This window comes from Acanthisitta chloris, unplaced genomic scaffold (genome assembly GCF_000695815.1).
Source record: "Acanthisitta chloris isolate BGI_N310 unplaced genomic scaffold, ASM69581v1 scaffold7503, whole genome shotgun sequence".
NCBI lineage: Eukaryota > Metazoa > Chordata > Aves > Passeriformes > Acanthisittidae > Acanthisitta > Acanthisitta chloris.
In genome coordinates, this window is record NW_008666507.1 from 67008 (window position 1) to 83435 (window position 16428).

At 35.1% G+C, this 16428-nt stretch overlaps 1 protein-coding gene across 1 annotated transcript in view; it reads left to right on the forward strand.

Moving 5' to 3' along the window:
• COL11A1 (collagen, type XI, alpha 1) overlaps positions 1-16428 on the forward strand; it is a gene marked incomplete at its 5' end in the record, with an annotated part of 124448 nt that overhangs the window by 52643 nt on the left and 55377 nt on the right. The window contains 8 exons of the mRNA XM_009072143.1: positions 969-1022; positions 4176-4220; positions 5761-5814; positions 5895-5939; positions 8847-8900; positions 9654-9761; positions 12988-13041; positions 16048-16101. Of these exons, the coding sequence (XP_009070391.1) occupies positions 969-1022; positions 4176-4220; positions 5761-5814; positions 5895-5939; positions 8847-8900; positions 9654-9761; positions 12988-13041; positions 16048-16101 (468 nt within the window). The remainder of the gene's footprint in view (positions 1-968; positions 1023-4175; positions 4221-5760; positions 5815-5894; positions 5940-8846; positions 8901-9653; positions 9762-12987; positions 13042-16047; positions 16102-16428) is intronic.

The window sequence follows — 16428 nt, forward strand, 5'->3', positions numbered from 1 at the left end:
ATTAATTTTCTGTTATTAGGGTCAGAATTCCATCTACAGAATCAAACAGTGTGCACTTGTATGTTAATTAATTTCACAGCAAACTGCAAAAATTATTTTCATTAATCTCCTTTTTATAACAAATTTTTACCTACTGAAGTCTTGATTCTCCTCTTTTTTCAAGGATTATATTTTGATATAACTCTACAGTGTATTTGGCATACTGTAGCGTCATTTGGTGTCTTTTTCCTGATGTTTGTACATGTTCTTGCGGCTTGAAATATGTCTTCTGTTAATTAAAAAAATGTCACTATGGAATTTTATGCTAATTTTGCTTTTCCCTCCTTTTTGTTGAATTCCTACGCTGTTCATTGTTCGATCTTTCTCCTCTTCACTGTTTACTATATTCTTCTGGAGGAATTGAAGGAAATTTTAGGAAACAATGTACATTCTTCTTACCTGTTGATGTGCCTAAGAACTTTTATTCTAGCAAAATAAACTAGTTCCACAATATATGCATTTTGTAGGCTTTCACAAAGGCATACCATGCCTTTCAGCTATGAGCACTGGAGTTCTGTAACCTCTACTCTTCACCTCTGGAATTTGTTGATATCTTTCATTGGTGAATCCTTTTGTGCCTGAAATTCTAAATAATAGTTAATTTTGTACACTGGAGAATTCTTCCCCACCTTGTGTTATGTGTGTGCATGTTCATAGGGTAATTCCTGAAGCCTGTTCCCAGGAAAGTATCTCATTGAAAAATATAAGTGATTTTTTTTTCGTTAAAAATTGTAAGAACTGGCCTTGTGCTTATATATATCGTATGATTGTGTCATTCAGGCTTTAGTTTTGTTATAGTTTAGGTTTATCCTGATATCCATATCAAGGGATTTAGGTATAACTGCACTTTATATCCTTAGCTTTTAGAGGCAAATATGTTGGACGTGTTTGCTATTGTTCTTAAGATGTGTGTCTGTTACTGCATTTAGGGACCGCAAGGCAAGCCTGGCCTTCCTGGCCTTCCTGGTTCTGATGGGCCTCCTGTAAGTAACCAAATATTTAATCCCTTGCGTGTTTAAATATTTTACCAAGTGATAAATATTTCTGGATACTTGTGTTGCAAAAAGAAAATGGAGAGGAAAAGCAGTGGTAGTCCTAGCTGGCAACAGCATTATGAAATCCATCTAAAACCCCTGTGTCATTTGAGCTGTTAAAACTGAGAGAATTATATTTTTGACGCAGCTGCTAAAAATGGCTGTGGGCTTTTAAAATGTGGCCCCAGATGGTGATATGCATCTGCAGCATCTGCAGGGATGTGTAAATAACCTACTGACACACAAAAGGCCAGATACTGTTCCGCTGTAATCCTACCTATGCAAAGCAAATAATCTGTAAAAATAAGCTCCACTTGTTCTTTGAGGAAACATAGAAGAGACTAGATCTTTCTCAGCTTCCTGACCTAAGGTGCATATTATGTGTTTGGACTGTTTCTTTCGTTGTCTACACTGGGAGAGACCTAAGTCACATTTCGTGATCACTAAGGGATTCAGCTCTGCTCTGAGGATGCATTCACTCACGCGAACAGAGTGTAACCACCTGGGTAGCATTGCTTAGGCATTAAACCTATATAGAATCATTGTTTGTATTGACATGCATATACACTAGTTTTCGTGCATAAAAACATAATGTTTTTATAGGACCAAGAGTCATTAGACAGTGTTACTTCTTAGACCTTGTCTCTCCTCCCCATGCACTTTCCTTTTATAATTTTTCTTTTAGGTTAAGTCTGCATTTCTTAAAAGTGACTTTCAGCAAGGTTTAACAAGGTCATGGCAAATATATTGCAAATACTGAACTATATCCAGGGCTCTCACAATCTCCTTTTACCTGCCAAAGTACCATTTTCATGGAGAATGCTAAATATGCAATGATAGTCCAGCTGAAAGTCTGTATCTTGAATCATTGTCTAAACATTTGAATGTTCTCCCTTATTATTTTCTGTATGCTGGAAACAATGTTAATTTCCAGACAAAATCATTATTTTAAAATCTGCAACTAGTTAAACCTTAAAAGCAGGGAGAAAATGATGTAAGAGATAATCAGGTGTTAGCACAGGTCTGTACCCAGTAGATATCCCTACTCTGATGGATTGATCCCAGCTAAGCACCCACCTAGTCACTCTTCCAACAGCAGGATGGGGGAGAGAATCAGAAGATCAAAAGGAAGAAAACTTGTGAGTTGAGGTAATAACAGCTTAATAAGTGGAACAAAGCTATATATACAAGCAAAGCAAAATAAGGAATTCATTCACTACTTCCAATCTGCAGGCAGATTGCTGGAATTCAGTCACTACTTCCAATATGCCACTAGCTGGAAAGTTGGGCTTACAGCATGCATAAGAGTTACTTGCAAAGGCTAAGACCATAACCATTAATTGTTATGAATGCCCTCCTTCCTTCTGTTTTCCTTGAGCTTTTATTGCTAGTATGACATCATATGGTATGGAATATTTCTTTGGTCAGTTTGGGACAGATGTTGCAGCTGTGTCTGCTCACAGCTTCTTGCCAATCCCAAGCCTACTCACTGAATGGTTAGAATGGTACAGAGAAACCCTTCATACTATGCAAGCACTGCTCAGCAATAGCTAAAGCATGGGTGTGTTAGCAACACAGTTTTAGTCACAGCTCCAAAACACAGCACGATATGGGCTGCTGTGATGGCTGCTAACTCCATCCCAGCTGGACCTAGTACACCTACATGAAATTATCTCCGTCGTGCGCTAGTGAGTTTGTTCAGAGGAAGGGCAGGAGAGGCAGGTTACACTAAGTCCTTTCTGATTGCCATGACCTATTTACAACCACAGTTATACCAGTGGTTGAGGGCAATGAGCAGTACCTTTGTAACTACTCCCATGAGGTATGTGTTAAGATCAGGTGGAAGCTCAAGAGCATTTTTTCAGGAGATCAGGAAAATTCTTGCTAGCTATTTTATGTCCCTTCTCTGTGAGAAAATGTCTTTCTATTTTGAATGTAAGACATGGTAAAAAGTGATATATTATACTGCAATTAATGGAAATCTAAAGGGTTACAAATATACTCTTTAATAGCAGCATTTTTAGAGTAATTTAATGTTATGAAGACATCTGATACCGGATGGAGATTTAGAATTTTAAGTACAAAAATGCATATTGTGGCAGATTAGGATTAAACAACTGATATACTTATGGGGTATTTTTTTCTAAAAAAAAGATAACAAATATTCATGTTAGTAACACAAACTCTTTAAAGGAAAATTAATAATCACTAGTAAGCAAGTATCAAATACCTTTTATTTCAGTCATTCTTTTAATAAAGAACATATTTTAAACTGTTTTCCAAGGAGTTTAACAGCCACAGCAAAGTCATGTCATATTTAACACACTTTAAAAAAAGTCTGGGATATTAATGACACTAAAACATGAATGGTTTTAATAACTGGCTACATGTTATATGGGACCACATGCTTGGCAAAACTAGAGATTTACTATTCTACTCTAATAAAACTGATTAACATAAACAGAAAAAGGATTCCTCATTCTCATAAGCAATTATCTATTAATCTTTAGTTTCATTAAATTGCCTTTAAATTTGGCAGTATTTTAGTGCAAATTTTGTATGAAAGAAAAACAGTGGATTGTGTAATGTTGTGAGTGTTGCAGTATTAATGTCAATGCTATAAAACACAGTCTAAGGCATAAACACATCTTGTTTTAAAAGCAAGTCACAGTTTAAAACAAAGGCATAGAACATTGAAACTAGATCAGCCTTCTAATGCCTCCTGTAATAAATTCTGTAATTTTAAAAATAATTTTAGGTATGTCTTCATGCTGCAATATTAATTACCCTTGTTTGAAAATCAAAGCTGAGAGTCTCAGGCATTAAAACCTCTTACTGCTGAAGCATTAACTAAACAGAAGGGATGATAGGCTATCATTGAGATTATTAATAGCAATGCAACTATTGTCCAGCTTGGCCTTTGTTATGTAAATTAAAATTGGTATTGACAGGAAAATCTTTCCTCAGAATTTCTGTTCTAATAGAGAACAAGTGTGATTAATCACCTGAAATTCAAAAGTTTAAATAATTGTATTTTTATAATAAAATGTTGCTACTGAAAAATGAGTGTTTTTCAAATTGGATACATTTCTCTTAAATCAGGGTCATCCTGGCAAAGAGGGTCAGTCTGGAGATAAAGGTGCATTGGTGAGTTTTAAAACTTTTCCATTTATTTACAAAGATTTCAAGAGAACTTTTTGCAGTTTTTCAGCTTTATGACACATTTGTTGCTCCAAGAAATATTTAAGAAACTAATAGAAAACCCATGACACGTTCAAAGCATCTGTGTGCAGACAAACATATTTATTGTATTTGAAATATTATGGAGATTGTAAATTATAGAGAGATTACTCTTTTAAAGTAAAACTGATTCTGAAGTTGACAAAATGGCAATCAATAAAAGTTGCGTACATTTCATTTAAATAACTTGCAAATATTTTGGGTTTTCAATTCACAAGGATTCTTCAGAACCTGCTGTTTTTATGGATTTAAAAATGCATGAAGGAACATTGCATTTTTTAGGTCACCTTCAACTCAGTGTTAAAGTAATTTTTTTTTATGTAGCTCCGAAGGGCCTTGAGGCTCCTTATAGTGTTCTGCTTGCTTAGTATTGGTTGTTATTTATCCAGAGTAGCACTTGAAATCAGTTTCAGTTGCAGTATGTTTTTAGAGGCAATACTAAAATGTTGTGTTCTGGATGACAGGATGAATGAACGAATAGGATGTTTCATAAAGTACAATACCTCTGACATCAGCATATTATATTTGCCAAAAATGTTATGTGTTGTAGACTTGTACATTGTATCCTGATTTCCTAAGAAAATAAAATTTACACAGAGCATTTATGTTTTGAAAGTACAGGTGTGACACCATCGGTCAGTTGTTCCTTAATCTTTTGATTTTACCAATCAATATCAGCCAAATTTGATAGGAAATTCAATTTCTCAGAGACTTTAACAGTCTAAAGGTTTTGAGGAAAAGCACAATTGGAAAGTGGAAAAAGACCTTATCAATGTCCCCATTAGTGAAAGGTTTTATTTGTCCATCTCTGACATTGGAGATCCAACAGAGCAGCTCAGCCTCAGACACAGATATGTATGTTTCCAGGCTTCCTTGCTTCCACTCTTTACAGAACTCAATTTCTTTAGGTAGTGCCATCGGATTGCTTAGTATTGGAGTTAAGCATCTTTAAAATGCTCAGCAGACTGTAATAGCATCCAGGCACCAATCAGTATTGATAGCATCACGAGCCTTTCAGCTTTCAGGCTTGAAATATCTTTTTTCTTTTATATAAGACCATGATTTTTATTATTCCTATTATTTTGATCTCTGCTTATGACTTGTGTTATCATCGTAATGGACATATCAGTTTTCTCCAATAAGACTCCACTGGTTTCTGATTGTTACTTTTTAGAGTTACCATTGTTTCAGATAATTTATATTGTGGATAGATGTTTCCCAAGTATACAAGTAGATCCAAGTTTATAATTCTATTAATAGCTTAGTAACATTGAAGGGTGTTTTGTGATGCCTTAATTTTTCTTAGTGGCAGGCAGCCCAGTGTTATTTTGCTGTCTCACACAAAACTGCTGCATTATAGTGAAAGAACAAGGACTAGACTCAGAAGATAACTGCTTGCTAACCGAGTACTGTACAAACAAAGGTTCTTTACTCCAATATATTTTAGGGGCCTCCAGGTCCTCAGGGTCCAATTGGCTATCCAGGTCCTCGTGGTGTAAAGGTAAGATTTAGTTATTGAATTCCTCCCCCTACCCCTTCTGAATACATGCATGTGGGTAATTCTTTATATTCTTCCTTCAGGGAGCTGATGGTGTCCGTGGACTCAAAGGATCCAAAGGTGAAAAGGTAAATCTGACTGCAGTTAATTCTTTTCCCTTTTTTTCACTGCAACATTTTCTGTCTCCTTCACTGCAGTGCACTTTATCTTGCAGCAGTGGGTTTATTTTTGCCTTTCCCTAAGGACATGCCAAGCCCAATTCCTAAATCAGTGACCTCCATGGTTATTTACTCTGGTACAAAGTGAATATAAAACCTTCAGTTATTAGAATGGTTTTGGATCCTCTTTGCACCAGGTTAAGTAACTTTTCTCTAAGGTGCCCTTAAGCAGGGAATTAAACATGCCCTCTCTTGTTAGTAGATGCTATAGTGGCTATTGAGAACCTTGTGCATCGGAGAGATTTGTGGTGACAATACTGTTATTTTATCTATTTTGATAGAGCTGCAAGATTTGTATTTTTTATGTACATTGTGCAATGGCTTTCAAGGTTCGAGGTAGCTTTGTCCCAGATCTTTGGCTTTGCCAGTGATAGACAGCCCCAATTAGATATTTATGGATGTGAAGAAAGCTCTCATGGTCCCCTGATACCATTAATTCTGTGTGTAGAGTTCTTAGAGCACACACTAGCCTCTGCAGTCTGTGCTGACTACTAAGGGTCTGCAGTGGCTCAAACTGCAGCATTTGTTTAAATTCACACTTCCCTCACCCCTCAAAACAAGAGAGATAACAAACACCATCAGTCATACCTCCTGACCACACAGGCAAATTCAGTCTTGTAGCTCCAGTGACTGTAATATATACTTATTCTATTTTGTCTTTTTTTAATTATGTTTTTTCTAAAGCAGAAGACAGTCTTGCCAAAAGCCTTGATTTCAGCACTTGGTTCCGATGCCAAAAACTGCTGTACTTTTTCAAGCCTTCCTAAACCATTTTGTCTACTCTGCATGGTTATTTAAGTGTTGCTCATTAAATCCAAGCTGAAAATGAGCGTGTTTAATACCTGTGGAGACTGGACAGTTCAAAACCACAGTTTTTCTTGTGCCTTATTGAGTCATTAATATCCAGCTTGGACAAAATACAGGACTCGCATATAAATATGCTTAATATATGTATGTATATCTATCTGTGTGCATCATATCCACACAACTTCTGTGTTCCTAAAAATGATCTCACAGTTGCAGTAAGACAGTGAACTCTAATGAGTACCTCAGAAGGTCACACAATGGTATTTCATAGTTTATCCTCATAGTGCTTTAAGAGTCTGTTACACAAGCCTTTTTTTACTGAAATCATCCAGATACTGTTATTTGGGGGAAAGCACTGCAAGAGACTGAAATAAATAAAATTATCATTCAGGAAAGCCTCTGTAGATCTGGAATGGTCCCAGGAATGTCAGAAAAGGCCTATCTCTGTAGTAACCAGTAAATATGACCAGAACTCTTTAGCTATTTTATTTTTTGTTAGCAGCAGAAGAGGAGGTAGAGCATTCAGCTCTTTCCTCCTACATGGAATAAAATCAGTCTCTTGTAGATTTCAATAGCTGGAACCTAACTGTGAAAGCTGAAGAAGAGTTTCAGTTCATTTGGCAGCCATTTGGTCAGTAGTTGGCACATGGTCAGTCCTTGCTGATATGTTACAAAGGGTTCTCATATAATTATTACTGTCCATGGCCATAACTGAGCAACTTTTACTTTACCCATTTTGCAATGTATTTTTTCACTGTACATTTTTCACCGCTTTCTAAATTTTAAGAAAGACCACCTTCAGATTTTAATTTATGCAGTGTAAGATGACCATATAAAGCTTAGTTTCACCATCTAGAGGGCATGGGAAACATACTTTTAGAGTGGGTTTGGGGTATATTTTCTTCAATGAATCACAGTGTTACCTCTTTTTTTTTTTAAAAAAAACATATTCTGTTGAGAAACTATATTTCCTTGTTGGATTTTATTTTTTTTAATTTTGATGTAACCTAACCTATTTTGAGCTGTTTACCACTAGCAGATCTAGCACCCTTTCCACAGTTATTTGTTGTATGCAGTATGACTACTTCCAAACAAAGTCAAAAGGGAGGGAACCAAAAGCTGATCAGTTATGCTGGAGCAAGACATGAACAACTGCACTGAACACACTTGAAGATTTCTGTTTGTATCTGAACTAACTCATACAGGTGTAATTGAAACTTAGGTCTGACTATTGCCTGCTTGTACTTCAGCATGGAGACCTATTAATATGCTTGGTAGAATTTACCAGACAGTAAATAAACAATTCTTAGTAGGAATAACAATAATGTGCACCTGTTTTGCCACTGTATGTGGATTCAGTCTTAGTATTGATTGTTTTTTCTACTTTCTTTCAATTACTTCAGCCAATGAGAGGAGACAGGGCTGACTATTGCTGGTCATCAAACTACAGTACAGAGATGATACTTCTTTATGTTATGAGCAGTATTATGTCTGTCTTTTTTTTCCATTTTATTAAGATGTCATAACAAGTCAACTTTTTGATTCCATTCATGATTCTCTTAAGACACTAGTTTAAAAGAAAAACTGCTTAAAAGGGAAATTCTGCTATCAAACAGAATGACACTGAACAATTTGCCACTGATATTTTTATTGAAATGAATGGATGGCTGTACTACAAAGAGTGATAATAAAAAAAGGCTTAGGAGTTAAGAAAGGCCTTAGCAAAATAATTCATATTAAAACAGAAGAATTACATGGTTTCCATCTTAAAATAGATTTTTAAACAGCTATTATTAAGAACTTTTAAATTAAAAAGTAATTTTGTATACTGCACCAATACATTCTCTATAAAAAAGCCAATAACCATATTAGATTTTCTGGTTTTTGAAGTTCTTGCTTTAGCTATGCAAGTTATTTTAATCTGTTGTGAATATATTTTCTTATACTGTTTGCAGAAAAAAATTCCTCTCTATTACTAAAAGTCATTACGTGCATTTCTGTCTTTTTTAGGGTGAAGATGGTTTTCCAGGATTTAAAGGTGACATGGGCCTTAAAGGTGACCGGGTAAGCACTTATTCATAGCCCATATGTTCTTAAAAAGTTTAAGTGCCGTTATTTTGAAAGGATCACTGAAGTGAACAAATATATTTGAACCAAAAATAAAATGAAGCGTAGTAGCTTAAATTTCCAATGCATGCAAAAATTTGAGCCAGAGATTTGTTCTTGTAATTCAGCAATGGCACAGTTATAAAAAAGAAGAGAATGTCAGTCTTGAATATCCTTTTCACTAAGCTTCTTCCTAGGGAATCTCCTTTTCCATATTCCAAGATCTCCAGTATTTGCCGGAGGACAATTAATCTATCCAGGATAAAGTTGTTTCCATTCCAACCTAGCATCTTGCAAATCTCTGCCAAAATGTTGTTTATTTAGCCCAATGGGCAATTACTTCCTCTCATAGGAAGTGTTGTGGAGGTTCTAAAAACTTCTCATAAGAGGCTCCTGGCCTTTGTGTTGTCTGTATACATAAGTAACTGTTAAGATGATATCCACATATGTACTTTGATAGAGACAGTTTTCCTTCTGTGGACTGCCAGGGTGCCTTCACAAGAATTTAGGGAATTCCTGTCCATTGCAGGAGGGTCAGACTAGGTGACCATTAAAGGTTCCTTCCAACCCAAACTGCTCACTGCTCTATGATTCTATGATTCGAATCTCTATTTAGATTTTCTGGAATCTTATTTCCAAGTAATTGTAGGTAATCTTTCTAATATATGCACAAAGGCAATTATTCCATATTTATATGCCAATGTATTTTAGGGAGAAATTGGTCAGCCAGGTCCACGAGGAGAAGATGGTCCAGAAGGTCCAAAAGGTCGAGCAGGTCCATCTGGGGACCCTGGTGCTGCCGGTCCAGCTGGGGAAAAGGTCAGTAGCCAAAAATCAACATAAATGTCTCATAACATAGATGAAACCATAATCTTCATCACTAAATAAACAAGCCTCCATATCTGCAAAATCTTTAGCTACACAACAATAAAACACTACTACAGCAGACCCCTGGAGTTCAGATTTGAACAAGTATTGGGAATCATTGTTTTGTAAGGATACAAAAAGGCATTACAGTACTTCATCCATATGTCAGGCAACTACATTCTTACCCCAAATTACATACAGTACATGCCAGCTATAAAAACGTGGCGCAAAGAAAATAGTTGTGCACAGAGGGGATAAAGGTGCTGCTGGAGGGTGATTTAATGTTCAGTCATATTATGACAAATTGTGACATGAAGTTTGTTTTAAACAGAAATCAAATCCTGAATAAACATCCAAAATAGGATTGGCAGAAGGAAAAGGGGCTGTTAAAAGGGAGGAGTGAAAGAAAGGATGGTGGAATGAAATACAAGAGAGAACAAGCACGAGTACAAATCTCTGTAGAATCCTGATGTCAACAAAATCCACTCAAGTTTGATATAGGGGATGGAAAGGAGGATGAGGAATGCATGTGCAGGTATCAGAAAGGAAAGGTGAATTCAGCACTGGTAATTTGAGTAACTGGGATGAGAAAACAAAAAATGATGATTCAGAAATGTATGTACTATATTTCACTAAAATACGAATATGTTAATTAAAATATTTCCCTTTAAATCTTTTGTGGCTTTAGTGCTAGTTTTGTCTTGAAAAGAATAGGACAGACATAGGAACAGTTAGTATTTTTCATCAACATCTCATCTGACATCATAATTAATGATTCTTTTTATCTATATACATTCTTTGAAAGTATCCAATGAAATCTTAATAAGCATGTGGTACTACTAAAAAGGTGATGAGGTTCACAGCTAAGAGGTTTTCCAGAAAGAAAAAGATGTGTTCAACAAACTTGGGAACAAACTCTTTTCATCAAAAGCTGCTACTTTTTGCAATTAAGCCATTAGTAGAATTTCAGAAAGGTATTAGGGTTATAATTTGAGCATAATGTCATTCATAAACTCTTAGAAAAATATATATTCAAAAACTCAGTTCACTTATTACAAAAAAGATTTACTTAACTATTGGGAATTATTTATGAATTAATGTTCTCTACAATTTTGCAAGATACCTCACTAGCTAAGTCATTGAATTGATTCATTAGGTTATGAATCAAAGAACATAGGAAAAGAGAAACTCAGAATTATTCTCTTACATGAATGAAAGTCGTGTTCACACCAGAAAGCCAGAGTGCTCAGTTTTCACTAGATTAACAAAACAATCCAGTATAATAAGTCATATTATATTCACCCACAATATATTTGTCCAGAAAGAACTGTAGGTTTCATGGCAATGATTGTTTTCAGCATTGCTGACTGACAGATATGTAAGAATATTTAGCAGAATAATTGACATCTACAAGCAGTCCTTTTTCTCAAATCAATATAACCTAATTAAAGAAAAGTCCAAAGTAAACCAAATCAAAAGAAACCTAACTTTTTTGTATATTGTTAGTAGTTTTTAAATACAAATTTGAGTTATTTTTAATTCATCTTATTCAAATTACTCAGTGTGATTATAGGTTCATATTTTCAAGCATTTCCCCTTCACTATGCCGTATTTGGGATTCTTACACTCTCACAAGTCCAGAATCTGAAGCCCTAAATGTCAGAAGATATTTGAAAAAAAATTTCACAAATATTTGTACTTTTTCTTGCCCATTGGAAGTCAGACATCTTCTGTGGATATTCTATGGATATGTGGCCAAAATGGAGTGGGTCAGAGAGGAGTTCTGTGGTGTTGGCCATGTGATTTTTATTTTAATGTGAAAACTAAAATAATCTTTGTGATCAGTAAGGTCTGCAAGACTGGTTATAAATGTCCTGTTTCCTTGCCGTTCCTATGATGTGTTTAATGCAAAGGTACTACTCATATAAGGAAAGTAATTAAATTGCTGCAGTAGACTTTTTCTCTCTGTTCAAGTGATTTTGTGATAAGAAAACTCTATTTCTTAAGTAGGTCTAAGGCTGAATTTGCTCAGTTAAGGAAATCTCAAGTAGGGTGCCAAAAATGATGAACATATCAGAAATGAGCTTGTAGTAAAAGAAACATTTATCTACACTCAAAACCTAGACAGCTGGGCTTGCTTAATCATAAAATCAGGGACAAAAGTTTCACTGAATTTGGCAAGAGTTTGATGCTATAAAATACTTAAATCATTGCAATGCATGCAGCTCGTTTCAGTGTGGCACATAACTAGCAGTGTTATCATTAGTTTCTTGTTCTTTGATGATTTCTCACAGGCACATGCACTTACACAAATATGGTAATACACATCTTTATAATGTGCTGCATTTTGTACCATCAGATATTTTTGGGCTAATTTCCTTTCCCATACAGGTATCTCCTTTCTATTTTTCATTGCCCAAGGTTACTGCAGGGTACCATATGATACTTCATGTGCTCTTGAGATCTGCTCCAAAAAGTGATAGTCTGGAACACAGGCAAATTCTTCCCCAGAGTTCCCATCTTTCAAAGTCTGAAACTACTTTCCCTTGCCTTTGAAAGTGGCAAACATCACTCATCCTCTAGAGCTTTAAAGAGACCAACTCGATGGAGTAGGGTATTGTATTTCATTTCTAGGAATGGTTGATGTCAGTGTTGATCAGTCCTTTCTGAACATAGCAAGTTGGCAATATTTGTCGGCAAACCTATTGTCAGCAAATAGTCAGTGGGGTATGATTTGTCATAGTCTCAGTTTAGAATTATTCAAGGAAAAAAATTGATTCTTCAAATGCCTATTTATGAAAAGTCAGACTTCACACAGTATAAATTAAAAATAATTTCTTCTCGCTGAAATGTATTAACACCCTGATTTCTTAGAGAATATTGTTTCTGTAATGACCTCAGCCCCACAGCATTGCAGAGTACTTCAATGGAAAAAAAAAAAAGGGAAAACACTGATGTATTGGTTTCTCTGAACTCATTCATTGCAGTGGGACTTTTATTTTAATTTGGAGAACTAAGCCCACAGGTGATTAATTGTAAAAATGAGAAATTGATGTAATTGAATGTTATATTCCATAGAGTATCATCGCTCTATGTTGTGGAAAAACTATTTTGTAGAGGAGTTTCCTGAACCACTAAGAAGGATAAAGTAAAATTAAACACTGCCTTCTTATTGCAGGGTAAGCTTGGTGTGCCTGGATTGCCAGGATATCCAGGAAGACAAGGTCCAAAGGTGAGTTGTAAATGAACTGTATATCTTGCACTTTGATATTAGTCACAATGGGAGTTATTTCATTTGTGTGTTTGGGGCAGCAGGTTCTGGGCATCAAGGAAAGGAAATATGAAAAATGGTCATTTCTTGACAATCATATTCTGAAGTGAAATCTTTGACAATGTGGGGTTCCCTAAGTCAGGCTCTTTATGGAGCTCTATCTTTTCGTAAGTATGCAGCCTTCAAAACACTGGCATCTTCTCATTACTTGTGTTTTTGTGTGAGCATCAGTGGCCTGTACTAAACAAATGGAAAATGAAGGAATTGCTGATCTGCTTGAAAGAGAATAAGCACTGTATTAACCACTAAGTGGGTGCTGATCGTGGTGGGAATTCTCAGTGTGGTACAAGGATTCCATTTGTGTCATTGCTGCTTCTTCCATAGAATAAGCCATATTTCTTTGAAACATAATTTGCAATTTTCATCATGTTTTACTTTAGCTTCTTTTAAGACAAACAAGACAAGAACCAACCCCTGTTTGATTCACGTACTTACATCTATCCCTCAGCCGTGTTTGCAATAGCAAACCATACAGGTTTCTGGGTTAAGTGGAGGCTTCTTTTTGTAAAATATTTTGATGGAACACACTTCAATAAAGGTTGTCCTAACACAGCTTAAGGAAATGGGCATGCTAAATTAATTGCAAACTCTCTTTTCTGAGATTAGCAAGAAACAAAAAATGGCATCAAAGCATAATTCTACATGCATTTCTCAGTGTAGAGGAGGACATTAGGGAGACATTGCATCTCCAGACTCCTCTAGAGAAATATCACAAGTAAAAGAATTCCTTACCCCTTCTACACAACTGAACAATCAACCTACAGTAAAATCCTCAGCTTTGCTCTGCTTAGAATCTATTTTTATTTTCAAATTTGAATTTATTACTTTTTGGAAGAAATACAACTTCCTGGCTGGCTGAGCAAAGTGTTTTTCCTGATTCTGCCCTATGGTTTGGCCCTTTTCAGTCAAGTGAATGAACTATCCAAAGAATGTTTATTCATTGAACACTCTGTGTTGCTAAAAAATATCAAAACTATCTATGGAAAGTATTCATGAAAACTATTCACCTTGAAAGACATGAGGATTTTTGCTTCTGTTTCTTAGCTCAAGTGTCTGAGATTTCAGTCTCTTTGTTCTCCTTTAGAACTGTCTTTTGAAAAAGCAAAGATAAAAGAGTTTTTACATTATTCAGTTCTAAGAACAAAAATGATGTAACTTTTCAAATAGAAGTTGATTGATTCTTTTTTCAGCAAAGACTTGATCAAGAATTTCTTTGCATTAAATTTTTATGACATTAAAGCTGAAAATAGTTCTCAAGCTGCTTTCACTGTTTGCTCTTCTAATTTGTTGCTTAAATTAACAAGAAAGAGTAATGGCAGCTACAATACATCAACTCACTAGAGACTTATTTTGAAACTTATTCATAGTCCAATTCAAATTAGCATAAGGTAGTGAGAAAAAAAGCAACAGAAAAATGTGCTAACTGTGTAAAGCAAATAAGAAATCGTGTTGCAGTATTGTCAAGAAGGTTCACACCATTCTTTTTGTTGATACTTACTTGCTTTTCCTGGTTCATTATCTGTTAATTTTCACTATGGTTTTTTCCTCTAATCCAGTCTCTCTTGGTTAGCACAATTACAAAAGTACAATAGAGATATTTAGAACAAAGTCATGACTATTAATGTTCCATCATTAGAGTCTGTTTTTTTTCTGGCCTTTTAATTTTAAAGAACATGCTTGGGCTTCTCAGACTGGAATTTTAAGTTTTATTCATATATAAAGTTATGATTGGCAAAGAATTAAAAAGCAAGAAAGAAAAGGAAAATAAAAGGAAAAAGAGTGAAGAAGAATCATACTTTTCTGTCACCAGTCAGTATCAGTCAGGGTTTCATTAGAATCTGTGTTAGCAAAGTTTTACTGCCCTATGTCTTTTATGAATAATTGGAGTAATTGTGTGAAATAAGATTCATTAGAGGGAAAACATAAGTAAGAAGAAGAGAAAAAAAATTAAAAATATTTATTTACATTTTAAACAGCAAGAGCAAGAAATTATATTTTAAGTCTTTGTTATATGCATTTTATTTCCCACTAAAATACTCATAACAATCTGCACAGACACACATGGATTATCACAGCAGGGAGTCTGGCCAGTAAGTTTTAGTGACTGACCAAACCAAACTCTGTTTTGATTTTCATCTCCAACCAGTTAAAAGTATAGTTTACCATATCTAACATGCTAAAATACCCATTTTTATCATGATACAATATACTCTTTGACCCTCACATTTACTGTCCCACTAGACTTGTATACCAGAAATAAAGAAGAAAATAGTAGTCTTTAGATTAAACTGGACACTTAGCAGAAGGAAAAGAGAGAAAAGGAAGAAGGAGGAATAAAGCTGGGAGCAGTTTCAAGTCAGATAATCTCATAAATTCTGCTATGTATGAATATGCATGTATCAGTTAAATGAAAGTGTCGAGTGGTCAGTTTACAGTAGATAAAGTTCCTGAAGTAATGAATTTACAGCTCAGTAAAGAGACTAGAGGATGTGACAAAGCTTTACAATTATTTTGAATTAAGTTATTTTCTAAAAGAATTACTACACTGTGAGGCAACAAGGCCTGCGTGTTTGTCTTCATTATGATACTGTTATTTCTAGTGGGCTGTTACTAATAATTTATTTTCTACTTTAAAAAATGGTGCAGATTTAATGAATATTTTGCTGTCTAATATGATGACAAATAATGTCCATTCTGTACATTGATTTTTTTTTTTTTTTATGCATTCTGGACTTGAGGCATTGTGGTAAGTTTATTTACAGCTTTCATGAGTGCTGTCACACTTGCAAGTTTGACATGTACAATGTAGATGACTTTGGAGTTGTGCTTTATGTGTAAATTAAATGTTGGCTATACTACTGTTTTGCTATTGATATCCTCTGATATTTGCATTGGTTTCTTACATAGGGCTCAACTGGTTTCCCAGGATTTCCAGGTGCCAATGGAGAGAAAGGTGCAAGGGTATGATAATTCATTCTTGCATGACACTTAATTACCTTTTGAAATTCAGTACTGTGGGAAGTCCCTGAAACCTATGGACACAAGCTACTATCTGAAGAACTATAAAAACAGGCTTTTCACACTTCAGATGGACCTCTATTTTTATGTAAAACAGGACATACTGAGGCACTGTTTCTCATTCTTTAAGGCAGTAATCTACATACACAGGAATTTGGATACTTTCTTGCTGCATATGCTGCCATCACTATATACTAGAAAAGACAAAAAAATCACCTTTGCTGAAGGTGTGGGATTTTTCAACATTAGAGCTGAGCTGAGTGAGTCAGC